We start from the raw sequence: 14,491 nt of genomic DNA, 5'->3' as shown, positions 1-14,491 counted from the left end.
GTCTGTTTTGGTAAGTATGGCTATTTGAAAGGTTTCCCCTATTAATTCCGTGGCAATTGGTATTCCTTGAGATAGGAATAATAATCAGGTATAACAATATTTGATTTTTTGTTTACATATATCAAAGACCTATTGACATTCTCAACAGTTTAGACTGTATAGAAGCAAAAGTAATATAATTTTAGATAGATCCATACCAAAAATAGGAAATCACTGACTGACAGTGCATAGTACTCATTCCTATCCTTAGGACTATATCCCTTCAAACCAGCCATCAGAGGAATCGGGCAGAATAGATGAACCTGCAGCAAGATCTGAAGATCATCAAATCTGGACTTTGGTTGACTAAGAAGGGCAAAAGTACCAGAGCCAAGAGCCCCAAATAAAAAGGCAATGTTCCCAACCCAAATTTACAGCAGGTAGGAGAGAAAATGTAACAAACACCAGACAGGAGATGGAATGGGAGGGTCTGGATAAAAATTACAAGAAATGAAATTTGAAAGGGATAGACACAAATTTTAAAAGCAAGGTACAACAACTTAATTGTATGGAGAAAGCCTAAAAATTGATGAAGGGATATGAACTGTAGAATGACATATGTGACCTGACAACAGATACTAAAGTTGGTCATAAATTACATATAATCACCCTGTGCAGATTAAATGTAGCTGCTCCAGCTTCTGAATACTGTTCACCTCTAATCCTTCTTAAACATAGATTCAGCATTACATGTTATTTACTGCCCAGTAGTCTATACTGCATACTTCACTGTCCAAAAACCTATATAGATATTTATAGAAGATTCACATAGCAGCTTTTATCCTGGGATTGCTCATATTTTTAATGTGTAAATGTGTCAGACACTGAGGGTATGGTGCATGTTACAGATGAGCAAGAATGAGACATAGGGAAGTAAATGATTTGTCAAAATATGCCCTTTATGAGAGCCAAGCTTCCTTTTCCAACCAACAGACTACGCTTCACCAGAAATTACAAGCAGAACCATAATACATCATTTTATCATACCCTGGAGGGTCAATATATGGGTTTAGATCAATCAAACCACTGAAAGCATGAGAGTACATAGTCAATATTCAATATTACACATATTCAACAATTTTTAATAATTTGATATTACATTTGTAATTTAAAAGTTTATCTAAGAATGAACAAACACATCACTTGGTTGGCTGCCTTGTTAATCATTTTTCACAAATACTAACTGTATGCAAGAAATTAAAACTGAATTGATAAGGGAATATATTTTTCTTCACTATACAATAGGTAAAAGCTGTGACAAAGGGGCAATCATAAAGGACAGATTAGTGATAAAGTTTTCAGTTTGTCACTTAGCAACCTGGCCCGTACCTGCTGCCATTGCAAATAAGCTAAAATAATGGCTTTATGGTGCTAGAACTGCTGCTCTGGAATTAATTGCATAACTTAAACTTTTCCTGACACTAATAAAAACTACAGCTGATAAAATTAAACATTCTGAAATTAAACCAACACTTTCAGTAAATTGTCCCTTTCAAATATCAGTTGTTGAATTTTCAGTGCTTTAAATTTTTAATCATTTTCTTTTTTTATTCAAAGTATGTATAACAAGAGGGAAAATAATCAGCTAACTATTATTTTTCAGCCTATAAAAGAAGAAATGAAGTTCTAAACTTTTCATAGGATCCTAAGAAAAATATTTTGGAATGGTGTTCTCAAATATTTTGGAATGAATACATGAATGGAAATTCTCATGATCAAGAATCCTAGATAATAAAAACCTTAAACAATGTACTTCAAAATAGGTTAGTGGGGGAAAATGTATTAGAAAAACAGGAAATTGCTATTGAACTCAGTTACGTAGGTGTTTCCCCACTGTGACTGCTTAATGTTCAACAAATTCAACTTCTGCATTTTCTGAATGGTCATTCGTGAAGCATTTCAATGGCAAATGAAGTTAAATTAAAATTATGAATGTCATCTTCTGTTAAGAAAGACAAAATAAAAACAGGCACAATTCATTTGTTTATTTCCTTTAAAAATATTTGCTTCTTTTATTTTTTTTTAATGACATCTGTTTCTGTAGGGTGCTCCGCCTCAGCTGCTAGAGTCTTTAGTATGGTAAATCTGGTTCCAGATGTGAATGTTCTCTCTGACTGTTTATAGATTTAGCTCCTACTTCATGGCTATTGTTGTCCAAACACCCTAATGTGCTCTCTAGTGCTATAGGCTGGCCAAGGGTTTCATTTGAGAGAGAGCAGCACCATCTACTGTGACCTGAAAGCTTTGCTCCACATGGTAACAATACAAAGAGTAAACAAGTCTGATTACACTAAATAAATTTCAGCTGGAAATTCCTTACTGTGTTTTTTTTTTAATCTCCTGTGCTTCTTCCAGATCAGTTCTAACTGTGCATAGGATCTCACTTATTTGTAAAAGTACAATATTTCATACATGTCTAAGAGCTGCATCATAGAATACAACTCTAGAAAATTTAAGATGAAGGAATAATATTAATCCAACCATGCTGCAGTGACAGTTTATATTTTTAACCACAGTAATTTTAGATGACTCGGTTGGGGTCTTCTGATCCAAAGTGGGAGGGTAAAGATATGAGTTTATTTTACTCAGGGGATATTCTCTTAACACTTGTGTGAAGCAGCAGCATTAACATAGGTGTGTTGTACAGTATGTACTTCTAATAATGACGGTGCTATTGTCATCCATGTATACTTTTGATTCTTCTCTTTTTCTAGACTGTCTACAAAGCCTGGCTCTGTTCCCAGTATTTTGAAGTCACACAGTTTCACTGCAGCAACAGAATTCCTTGCAAGCAATACTGTTTGGAGGTTCAGACAAGGTGTCCATTTATATTACCAGACAATGATGATGTCATCTATGGAGGACTATCAAGTTTCATCTGTACAGGTACAGTGCAGATTAGCACATCTCACTAGTTCTCATTCTAAACTTAACCTTGAAGAAGAGTTCAGTTTTTTTTTTCAAATAGTTCTAACTAAGAGAGCCTGAAGGCATTCTTCATCAAATAATTGCTCAAAGGTTTTAATAGTTAAATCAATACTTTCAATGCTTCATTTTCTCTAGCTTATCTGTGACCATAGTAATTAACATTACAGAAGCACAGTTCTCATAGAAAAAATGCTTCTGACCATGTGTTATACTTAATAATTTGATTGAGAAAAGGTAATTCTGAGTTATATAATACTAAGTTATTTCAGAGATAATTGTGATTAGAGCTGTGAAGCTGGTTTTTGCAACACCTTAAACAATGTGTCTACTGCACACTTAAAAATATGGCTGCCCTACCTGTGTAATTTATTCATGCCCTAGTACCAACTTTTACAGGAACAGTGTTAAGATAAAGTCCATGGGTTATTTCATACCTCCCTGTTGGGATCAAAGGGCTCAAAGGACCCAAAACACAACAAAGAACTCAAAAAGCTTTGCTGTTAGAGGGATTTGGAGGAATGTGCGCGCCCTACCTTAAGGAAGTTTGGGTTTAGATGGAACTCTGCTCTCAGCACTTCAGGACCCTCCATGAGAGACTTAGGCCCTTCCTACTCACAATGAGCATCGTTCGCCCATGATATGGACTTGATGACCTCCCCTTGCAAATGCATGATTCATGAATGGTGTGTATGGGAATGAATGTACTTCATTCCAGCAGTAACTTCCATGGAAGATAAACAGGATCGTTCCCCAAAGGACACATCCATGCCTTCACTTGCTATAGTCCTGCCTGAACTTCACAGCCTGGGGGGTTTGGAATAGAAGAGCTTCTACAGGCTTTGGTGCCATGGAGCAGCTCTTTCCCAATGGGCTCTTCTCCTCTGCCCAATCTGTGTCTCTTTGTCTTTAGTTACTTTATGTACGTTTTTAACAAGATTATATTACTAGAGTTACTATTGTTTTATGTAGCTTACCACTTTCATCATTGAAACAATGTGTTTACCATTTTCATTTTAGTAGCTTAACAGGAACATTTCATAAATTCTGAGATGTATCAAAAAATCAGTGGGTTGAAACAGCTAAGAATGATGGCCATGAGATCTGGATGCCTAGATGTCAGATCTTAAAAATCAGTTCCCTCCATTTTCTGATTGTAGCACATACTGCCCAGCTTTGTTATGTACCAACTTTCATACAGACCCTATGGCTCTGGATTCTTATATTTTCAATTTTCCTTATACAGTGAAACACATTCTTCCAGACAGATTTTTTTATGCCAGCCAGCTCTCTAAAATCTCCAAGCTCTGGATCCTTCAAACTAAGCATAGTTAATATCTGTTGTTTTGTCTCTGGAAAACTAGTATTATAAGCCATAATCAAATAGTATTAATAACTTCATCCCAGTTTTGGAAAAAACTGTATTGCAATGAAGGTCTACCAGTTGGATGTGGGGAAGATATACCTAAACTTTTATTTGAATAGCAAGATACTGTAAGGAAGGATTGGGAGACTTTGTAGGTTTGAACTAAATTTATCCTATACCAGCATAATGGAACAAGAGTTTTATAGATGGATGTATAAATACAGAAATATAATAGTGCTAATTTGTAAAATTGTCTTTTTGGGTAGCTCATTTCCTTAATACTTATTGATGATTATCACCCAAACTTTCAGTTAAGGTCACGCAGAGATGCAGATGCTTAGCACCCATGAATATCAAAGTATTTTTAGATGTTCAGCTCATTTTAATGAAGTGGGAAACAGTAGTTAGGCATCAAAATACTTTTGTGGCATCTGGACCAATTGTCTAAAGTTGTCCACCAAATATTGAGGGTCCCTAAATTAAAATCTTCCTATGAACATTTTATCTTAAATTGTTTGACTTCATCACATGGTGATTCTATGGCACAGTCAAGAACAGGACATGATAATCCTATACACTACATAGAAAACATTCTTTTAACTGGTAGGTTGATTTGTAAAATCTTTGGCATAATATTTGGTACATTTTAGGAATTTGGGGAATTCTGATACCAAGTTTTTTAAATAGCATCTGGCAGAAGAGTTAGTCTTATCCCAAGAATTCAGGAACTCCCATTTCATGAAGACAGACAATGATTGCGTGGAATATGTAAGGAAAAATAGCAGTTTTGTTTTCAATTGCATTTTTTCTCAATTTAAGATAAGGAAACCCAAACTATAGGTAAGACATTGAGCAAGTTTGAGTTTTAAAGCACTCCTTACAATCCATCCCACAACATAGTTTGAAAATACGTATCCACTTTTTGTTTGTCCAGCACATGCCTTTCTCAAGCCAGTCTCAAATAAATAATGATGCTTATCAACTCTTCTGAAGGTCAGGATTTTGGAGCTAGACTCACCAAACAAACTTCAACTCAATGTTGCAACACCTAACTTTTCAGTCTCCCATCTCTCATGGAAAGCCGTAGCCTTGAGTTCAATATTTAGGTTTGCTATATAATGCATGGGAAGATTTACGTGTCTCAGGGTGGAATTTATAAAACCCAGCTGAGCAGGGAGCTGCTGTAGGTAGCCAGTAAAAAAGCTGAGGAGATGGCTATAGTTGGGAGGAGAGAGATTTTGCCCTGCCCATCCTAATAATGGCAGACATATTGCTTTGGGGATACACCTATTTTTGTATTTGTTGCATTTAAGTATGTATAGTTTCCTTCTCTCATATAACTAAGGGATCAGAGCACTCACCAAGGCCTTGGGATATCTATCTTTAATTCATGCCTCTGCCTGAGAGGAAGTTTAACAATATCTTCTATGTTGTGGGATAACCACTAGACTATCAATCCATATTCTCTTCCCTGACCAGTGAATTAATCTGTATAAAGTAGAATATCTTCCCTAGAAGAGAACAGTGCCCTACCCCAAGATACTCTATAACCTGGTAGTTAAGTCAACCTTGAGACAGGTGTGGATTTAAATCTCAACAAGAGGAGGGAATTCAGCCCAGGTCTCCTACATCTAGGGTGGATCACCAAGGATCCTGGTTTTCTCTGATTAAAAAAAATCCCCATTTTTTGATTTTAAAGAAGTAACCCCAAATCCACATTTTTCCGTGCTTAAAATGACGGATATAGATATAGTGGTGTTTCATTTTAATCACGGAAAAATGTGGATTTGGGGTTACTTCTTTGTTTTTAAACTGAAAACTGGGGATTTTTTTTTTATCAGAGAAAACCAGTATCCCTGCAGATCACATACACAAGCGAATTAGCCATAGGCATGTCTCCACGGTGTATGAGCTCAGACTGAGTTAACTTGATTACCAGAAGAGGTATAGCTGCTTTAGTTCTGCCTGGGCTAGTTGTGCCCAATCCTACTAATTAGTCAATGTGGTGCACCTGCCAACAGAACTGTACTGATTCCTGCATCCAGCTAAGCTATAAACAGATGTCACCAAATGAAGCAGATTAGCTGTGCTGGGATGTGTCCCAGCACAGCTGATCCAGTTCATTGGGTGACACAGACATTGCCCATTGTCCCACAAGGTCAGGCCCCTGCTGGTCTCTAGGCTTCAGTGGCCCAATCCTGTACGGCAACTGCAAACAGACCCATATCTTTGCTTGCAGACCCCTACCTGGCAAATTCCCTGCCGGGGGATTCCTAGGGTGCAAGTTTGCAAGTGGAAAACCTGGGGTTTCCCCATTTGCAGAGGTGTTCCTCAAGTCACGTCACAGCAGCATGATATTTGCCCAGGGCATTTCTGAAGCATGCCCCTGAAAATGAGAGAACCTGGGCAGACACTCTGGGGGCTGCATGCCCCATGAATAGGAATTCATAGGGTACTCAGGATCAAGCTCCTGAAGCCCCAGGAGCACCTGCTGCTCTGGGCTGCCTGTGTTCTCCTCCCATGAAGCAGACATCCATCACAAAAAAAGCAGCATATTTTTATACCACCAATGTCACAGCCATAAATTTTGAGCATTTGAGGTCCAACAAAGGGCATGGATGTCTGTCTGGTTGGCCTTTGCACTGCCATAAAACATCTTATGGCAATACAAAGGTGACATCTCTTTCCAGCCTTGGAACATTGTGCCTGTGGTGCAAACCTTTAGGCATAGGAAATTTTACTGTAAAAATCATATGCATCAATGAGCTTACTGTATCTCCAGGGGGTTGGGTGACAAATTCAGAGGCTCTAGGCTTCTTACTCAAGTACCTTGTGTGGCACTGAAGTGCTTAAACCAAACCTAAGTTGCTTTGTGGGATCTATTTCCTGAACTCAGAGGCACCACCAAGACAAAACAGCGAACTCCACAAGCAAGGATTTCTCTTATCACAAACCCGCGCTCTGTTAAATTTGGCTTAAATGGGTTGAGCAACTCTCCTTGTCATAATAGTGATGGAATCTTACATGAGAAAAGACTGCAGGTTGTCTATCAAAATGTTAGAAATTATGGATGTACCATAATTATTATTGGATGTAACATTTATGGAGATCCTGAATCTAATTGTGTTTGTAATCAATTGTTAGAAAATTTGTTTTTGAGTATTCTCCCCCTACTATGCAGGATTTTGACTAACTGTGGAGCAGAGTTAATTAGACTAAATTTGTCCCAAGAAGAAAGGGATCCCTTTATTTATGGCATGATCTATCTATAAGACGTTTCAACCTTTTGGAGCTCTTAATTTTCTTTAATGAGGTTTCAAAAACAATAGTTTCACAATCAACATTTCTCTTTTTCTTCTCCATGGTAACAGGCTGCTTTCTCTATGGTCCATTAGAGATGTAGGTTATTGGAAAGATGGACTGATTGACTCCTGTGTTTAACTGCTATTGTGAAAGCCAAGAAAGTGAATAAAGTATTGGTGATTACTATTTTTATATGGTGTCAAGACAGCACATAGCACAGTATGTAAATATAAATGTTAGATGCTGATTTCTAATTGTGCCTAGATAAGAAGTGATGGAGGGGATTTTACCACTGAAAGTGAATTGCTTTTGCTCTATGTTTTTACCCTTATTGTCACGTTATGCCAAGAGATTTGACTTGTGGTAGAGGAGGGGAGACATCTAGTGGAGTGACTGTGGGAAATTAGCTAATGAAAAGTTAGAATCACTGGTTTGAAACTAGAAGAAATAATATTTTTTCTCCCAATATGAGTTGTATAAACACTAAACCCACATAAGGAGCAACATTGTCTAGAAACTATAATACAGGGTACTTTTCTTTCTTTTCTATAGCAGGATTTTCTAATGAAAAAAGCACAGAGGACTAGTAGGGGAAGATATGTCAGGTACTTGATTTTTCCTAGCAGAGCCTGACAATGAAAAGAAAGGTATAGCACTGGCAATTCTAACTGAAAACAGTTTCTCAATCCAAAATAATTTCTCAGCTATTTTCTCACTCCATTTCCATCTGTGTGTATTTTAAACTGCTTCTCTCCATTCTCCAGAAATGATTAAGCAATGCAGTTATATCCTAGGTCATGAAAATGGATGGATTAGATCTTCATTTGTGACTGAGAGCCCCATGTGTACGGAGCTGCAGATAGACTCTGTTCTATACTACCTGTATACTAAGCCCATCTCCCAGCATAATTTAACATAACCTGAGGTTTGTTCTAAATTTCATGAGCTGCTCCTTCCTTCAAGGAGCCAGTATAATAGGTGAGATTCACAAGGGCCTGGGAAACCCCAGGCCATGTGACATTTTCCTCATCTACAGTGACAGCAGGGAGCAGAAGCAGCACAAAGTCTAAATACACTGGCTGTGTATTGCTGGAGCATCTTCCTACCTCGAAGTGAGTTTCCCATTGTAGGTTATATTGGGTTGCACTGGGAGTAAAGTGAAAAAAAAAATACTTGGAATCTCTGGGGAAATGAAAAACCAGTTCATGACTAGAAAACCATTTTGGTAAATAAAGGAGAAGGGGTACCTGAGTACTTTTGTGCATTAAACCCTGAAAACCATAGAGCTGTGACTCTTGAATGTTTTTAGCAATTGCAAAGAACATGGACCTTCAGAATATCTCATCTTTGTTATTCAATAACACTGAATTTGTGCTCACAATTCATACCCTCATAGTTTATAACAATAGTGATTATAGATTTGTTCCCCTTTTTTAATTCTATGTAGCTTTTTTTTTTTTTTTGGTGCAGCTAAGATATCTTGAGTTAACTATTCCATTCTCTGAAAACAGAAAGCCTTTAGGGAACCAGTGTTGTATTAAAAATGCATTAACTTAAAAAAGGTAGTACCAGCCTGTTACACTGGTACTATGAAAACCATTTAAATATCATAGAATCATAGAGAAGTAGGGCTGGGAGGGTCCTCTAGAGGTCATCTAGACCAATCTCCTGCCTAAGAAGGCCAAATATCCTAACCTGCCACAGGTAAAGTAGGGGAACCATGACAGCCAGTGTTCTGCTTCTATAAGATGTTGTCAATATATGCTCAAGAGATCTGGGTAGAGGGCCATGCCCCTGCTACAGAAGAAAGCAAAAACCCCCACAGTCCATACCAGTCTTTCTATGGAGTAAAATTCCTTCCTGACCCCAGATATAGGGATTGGTCTAATCCTAAGTGGAGGGGCAAGACCTAGCCAGGAAACTTTGGCTTTGGTCCCAACAGGAGCATTGGCATACCCCAGTCAAAGTCTCTGGCCTTGAGTGTAGCCAACACCCAATACCTCTGAGCAATACTTAAAAACACCCTGACCCATGGAGTAGAAAGCAGGGGGAATGGCAGGGGCAACCAGGAAAGCACAGAAGCACAGGAAATACCCATGGTAGAACATAGGCATAGCTACACCTAGATCATCCCTGACAAGTGTCTGTCCAATCTCTTCTTGAACACCTCCAGTCATGGAGAGTCCACAACTTCCCTAGGCAGTCTATTCCATTGCCTCACTGTTCTAAAAATGAATAAGTTTTTTTTTTTTCTGGATATGCAATCTAAACTTACTTCACTGTAACTTCAAGCAGTGGCCCTTGTCTTCCTTCCTGCAGCAAGAGAGAAAAAGTGCTTTCCCTCTTCTTTATGGCAGTCCTTCAAGTATTTGAAGACTGCTATCATATTGCCCTTAAGCACCTTTCCATCAGCCAGCAATATACTTCTTTCTGGACTCTCTCTAACCTCTCCATGTCTTTTTTGAAAATGTGGAGCCCAGAACTCCAAACACTACTCTACATGAAGCCTAACCAGCGCTGAGTAGAGAGGCACTATCACCTCCTGTGTCTTGCACCTAATGCATCTATTGATGCAGCCCAAAACCATATTGGCCTTTTGTCTGGCTGCATCATACTTCAGACTCATATTTGCTAGGGACAGACGTTACACATAAACCAGTTTAAGTGATCAGAAACTGGTTTAAACCTGTAACAAAACAGATGTTCAGTGCACATAAACTAGTTTGAAAATGGCTGAAACTGGTTTGAGATAAACCTGGTTAAATGTAGTACCAGACTTAACTGATTCGGCTCAAACCACTTTATGTAATGTCTGTCCCATACCCCTTGCTGGTTTAAGATAAAGCAGATACCCCAAGCATCCTGGCATGCTCTTTGGGCTGGGCTGGGCTGGGCTGGGCTGGGCTGGGCAGGGCACTCTGCTCCACAGCAGAAATGGCCCCTTCCCTCTGCTCCCTGGCCAGAGCTTGGGCACAGATTTGCAGCCACAGAAGGTTTTGCCTGGCTTCCCCCTGCCCTACTTCCCCCTTGCTGATTGCTGGACAAGCAGGGATCCCCCTCCCCCCGCACCATCTGCCATAGCACAGAACATATCGCCATGGACCCTAGGCATGTGGTATGCTAGCTAATGTTGAGAGATGCCTGTGTGAGAGTGTCTCCAATTTCACTGGGATAGGCAGACAGAACAGTGACCACTTTGGGCTTTTTGGAGCTAATCAACAATTCAGTCAGTAAACTGTTTAAGAAGAGTTTGAATTAATGGAAACAGACTATTGTTTTCTGATGAGGTGATAAATACTGTTATCAGACCCCTGCTGGCTTGCTCACCTGTCAGTTTGATGCAGACACTACAAACACACAGGGAGGGAGATTAGAAAATTCTGTATCAACAACAGATGCATGTACTGCACCCTCCCCCTTTGCCTCAGAGTGCTAGCAGGGGGCTGGGGTCTGCCAACACTCCCACCCTTTGAGCAGTGAGCAGGGAAAAGCCTGGGATGATGCAGCTAGGGTTCGGGTTTACACCCCTCTCTAATCAGAGTGGTCTGCCAGGGCCTGGCCACCCCCCACCCCAGCTCAGTACTGTGCAAGGGAAGGGAGGGCTGCTTCTAGCCTGAGCCACTGTAGGCATGTGCCTGAATTTCCTCAGTCCAGAGAGAATGTCTCTCCAGTTACAAGCCAGTTCAGCTTCACCAGGTTAGACTAACCAGCAAAGATTGAATCAATTTATCCTTGGCCATTAAGTCTGTGAGCTACCAAGACTCCCAAGTCTTTTTCCATAGTGCTGCCATCCAGCCAGTCATCCTTTTTATATTTGTGCTTTTGATTATTCCTTCCAAGGTGAAGCACCTTACATTTGTCCATGTTGAACTTCATCGTGTTAGCTGTAGCCGAGCTTTCCAATGTGTTGAGATCCCTTAGAATTGTGTTTGTATCCTCCGTGTTTGCCATCCTGTTATTTCATGTTGTCTACAATAAGGGCAAAGTTTTCTCTTCCCGATATGGTTCTCTTCTGTCTCTCATCATGATCTGTAAATGTGGGAAGGTTGTTAACTGAGAATATTATGAACTGACTTACACTCACATGCTTCAATGTGGAAAGATATTTAAGTAAAAGAATGTATGTATCTAGGTACTGTATAGTGTTAAGAGTCTGTTAATATATAATTCTTTTCACATCTTAAAATATGCATCATTTGCTTTGTTTATGGCCAGATTCTCTATCTTGCATAAAAAGGCTGCAATCCATCAGTACTAGCCAGGCAGAAGATTCACCTATGTAAGAGAACTCCCTGCTGAAGCAGCTGCACTGCTGCTGGGCCTTGTGACTCTGAGCCTTGTGACTTCTAAGCCTTGTGGCATTGGCAGTAGTAGTGGCATACCATAATTATTGTGGGTGGGACAAAGATCAACATGGAAGAGACATGTCAGAGTTCAGCTATGTAACACAAGGTATCCAGTATTATACAGCTTAGGACCCCAAGCCAGTCGTGTTCTTTGCAACTACCTGGAAGAGTTTTAATTAATGTCAAACTGGAGTTGGTCTTCAGAGTAAAGGAGACAAAGCTAAGTTTAACCTCTCCTGACCTGAGCAGAGTTCTGACACATAATTTAGTTTACTATGTATCAGCTGTTACAATCCTTGGTAAGACATTTATTTCACTGATCAGTGCAGAATGGCACTTCCTTGGAGACCCATTTTCAGACTGAAGAAAAGGAAGTGGCTGCCATATATAAAATCATCATCAGGAGAGTTAAGGGGATTTGGATCATTTCCAAAATGAAATGACAAAAGATATTAACAGAAAGAATCAGAGAAAAAGTACATTTCTTGGATTCAGAGTTGGATAGGGGCTTGAGGCTGTATCAGAGCTGGAAGCTTATGTTTGTATTTGACACCACAAAAACTTCATAATTTGTTCAGACACAATTTTACAAGTAAGTAAATAAATGAGGAAAATGAAAACTATGCGCATGAATCTTCTCAGCCTGAGGAAAACAGATAACTTAGGTCTCCCTCTTCCTGGGAATGGCTATCATCCATAGGCTGTTATGCAAAAAGGTGCATGTTACCACATGACTATGATGCCAATTCTGAGTTAAAGTGACCATAGGTGCTGTGTGCTTTGCTGAGCTCAATGATTTCAGTGCTTACTGGGAAATTTAAACAAGGGTATGCAATGGCTGAGTCAGTATCAATCAGCTAAATTGTTTATTTTCTTATATTCCCCCTTGGTAGTCTTATCATAGAAGTAGGGTCAGAAGGGGCCTTGTAGATCTTCAAGTCCAACCCCCTGCCTGGGCAGGAGAAAAAGCTGGGCTCAAAAAAAAAAGTCTTGAGATTGAAGGATTTCTTCTAGGGAGTGCCATTCCCCACTGGTAGTTTTGAGTTTAGAAGATTTCTTCGAGAGGTACCATAATACAGTAAATGTAGTATCTCCCGTTGCAAATAAATAATTCCCCAGCTATAATGACTAAGTGTCGGTCCCACTGGTATCCCTGAACCTACAAAGCAAAAGGGATGGATAGGTTGCTTATTAGGGGTGTACAAAGCTTTGGTCGACAATTCGATTCAGAGAAGATTTGGCCCTACTCAGAGGCTGAATCACTGAATCCAAATTGAATCAGGAGGAAAAAAAACCCTCTGAATTGATTTGGAGCCTCCAAATCAATTTGGAAAAGATTTGGAAAGAGATTCCGAGATTCAGAAGGCAGTCTTTCAGGGGAACAGAAACTAAGGAGAGGGAGGGGGAGCAGGGGGGAAAAGACTGACATCTGTAGCTGGCCAGTGACTGTAATCTTTCCCTGAGTCCCCGTCCAATCACAGTACTCTGGGGGAGGGATATAGAAACATCATATAAGCCTCTGTCTGCAGCCTTTCTGTGCCTTTTGTAACCTCTTTCTGCCAGAGTAACAGCATCTAAAAGGTGCTGGACTGGCTTGGCTTCCTACCTAGACAGTCTCTCGCTAGTTTTTGTTCTTGGAAAGGATTGGATACAGCTTACTAACTAGAATCCCTCTACTTATCCCTATCCAATCAATTTCTTTCAATTTATTCTTCCCCCAAAAACCTATTTGTTCTTGGTTTTTTCCCCCCTACACTTTTTAAAATAAAGTTGTGTTTTCTTTGGCAGTGTGATCCATCACTATGCAGAAAATCACATACATTACACACATACACAGAGGAGAAGAAGAAGACATTCTATAGTTACACATATATACAGTACACAACACAAAAGAAGAATTCAGACAGACACATACATCAGAGAAAAAGAAGATATATTATTTTAGTTACACACACAACAGTGAACACAACACAGAAGAACAAGTCAGAAACAGTCATTCATCAGAGATGAGATATTATTTCAGTTACACATACAGGAAACACAGCACAGAAGTCAGACACAGTCATACATCAGAGAAGAAGAAGAGATATTACAGCTGCACACACACAGAGACACATTTCCCAGCACAGGAAAGATTAATATAAAATGTGCTGGAAAGGCAGGTGCCAGGTCTTCTGGCAGGGGAGGAAGAGGGGCTAGAGGGGGTAGGGGAAGAGATAGTGCTGTAAGTTCCACACCCCTTCCCCAAAACACAGACACATCCTCTTTTCTGGCAGCCATGAGTCTTCTGCTGCCAGTGGGAGTAAGGAGGTGGGAGCAGTACCTGTTCCTGCACCTGTACCACCTCCCCTAACTCCAAAAGTAGACACCAGCAACAGGATGACAGTCTCCTCCACTCCAATTTCATCTCCCAGCATTAGCCTCCCAATGCCAGAGGAGGAGCTGGATCTGGAATGAGGGGACCTGAGCACCCTAGCTAAAGAAATTTTGGGGACTGAGGTGGAATCTGATT

The 14,491-nt window shown here is 39.7% G+C and overlaps 1 protein-coding gene across 1 annotated transcript in view; it reads left to right on the top strand.

Annotated features, from left to right (window-relative positions):
- Positions 1-14,491, top strand: part of FAM155A (family with sequence similarity 155 member A) — a 1,105,155-nt gene that overhangs the window by 1,072,771 nt on the left and 17,893 nt on the right. Inside the window, exon 2 of the mRNA XM_019525396.1 lies at positions 2,754-2,925. Coding sequence (XP_019380941.1) covers positions 2,754-2,925 — 172 coding nt within the window. The remainder of the gene's footprint in view (positions 1-2,753; positions 2,926-14,491) is intronic.

The sequence above is a fragment of the Gavialis gangeticus genome, unplaced genomic scaffold (assembly GCF_001723915.1).
Source record: "Gavialis gangeticus isolate Ggan-Ray unplaced genomic scaffold, GavGan_comp1, whole genome shotgun sequence".
NCBI lineage: Eukaryota > Metazoa > Chordata > Crocodylia > Gavialidae > Gavialis > Gavialis gangeticus.
Note: the sequence above shows the minus strand (reverse complement) of the source record. Positions and strands in the feature narration are given on the sequence as shown.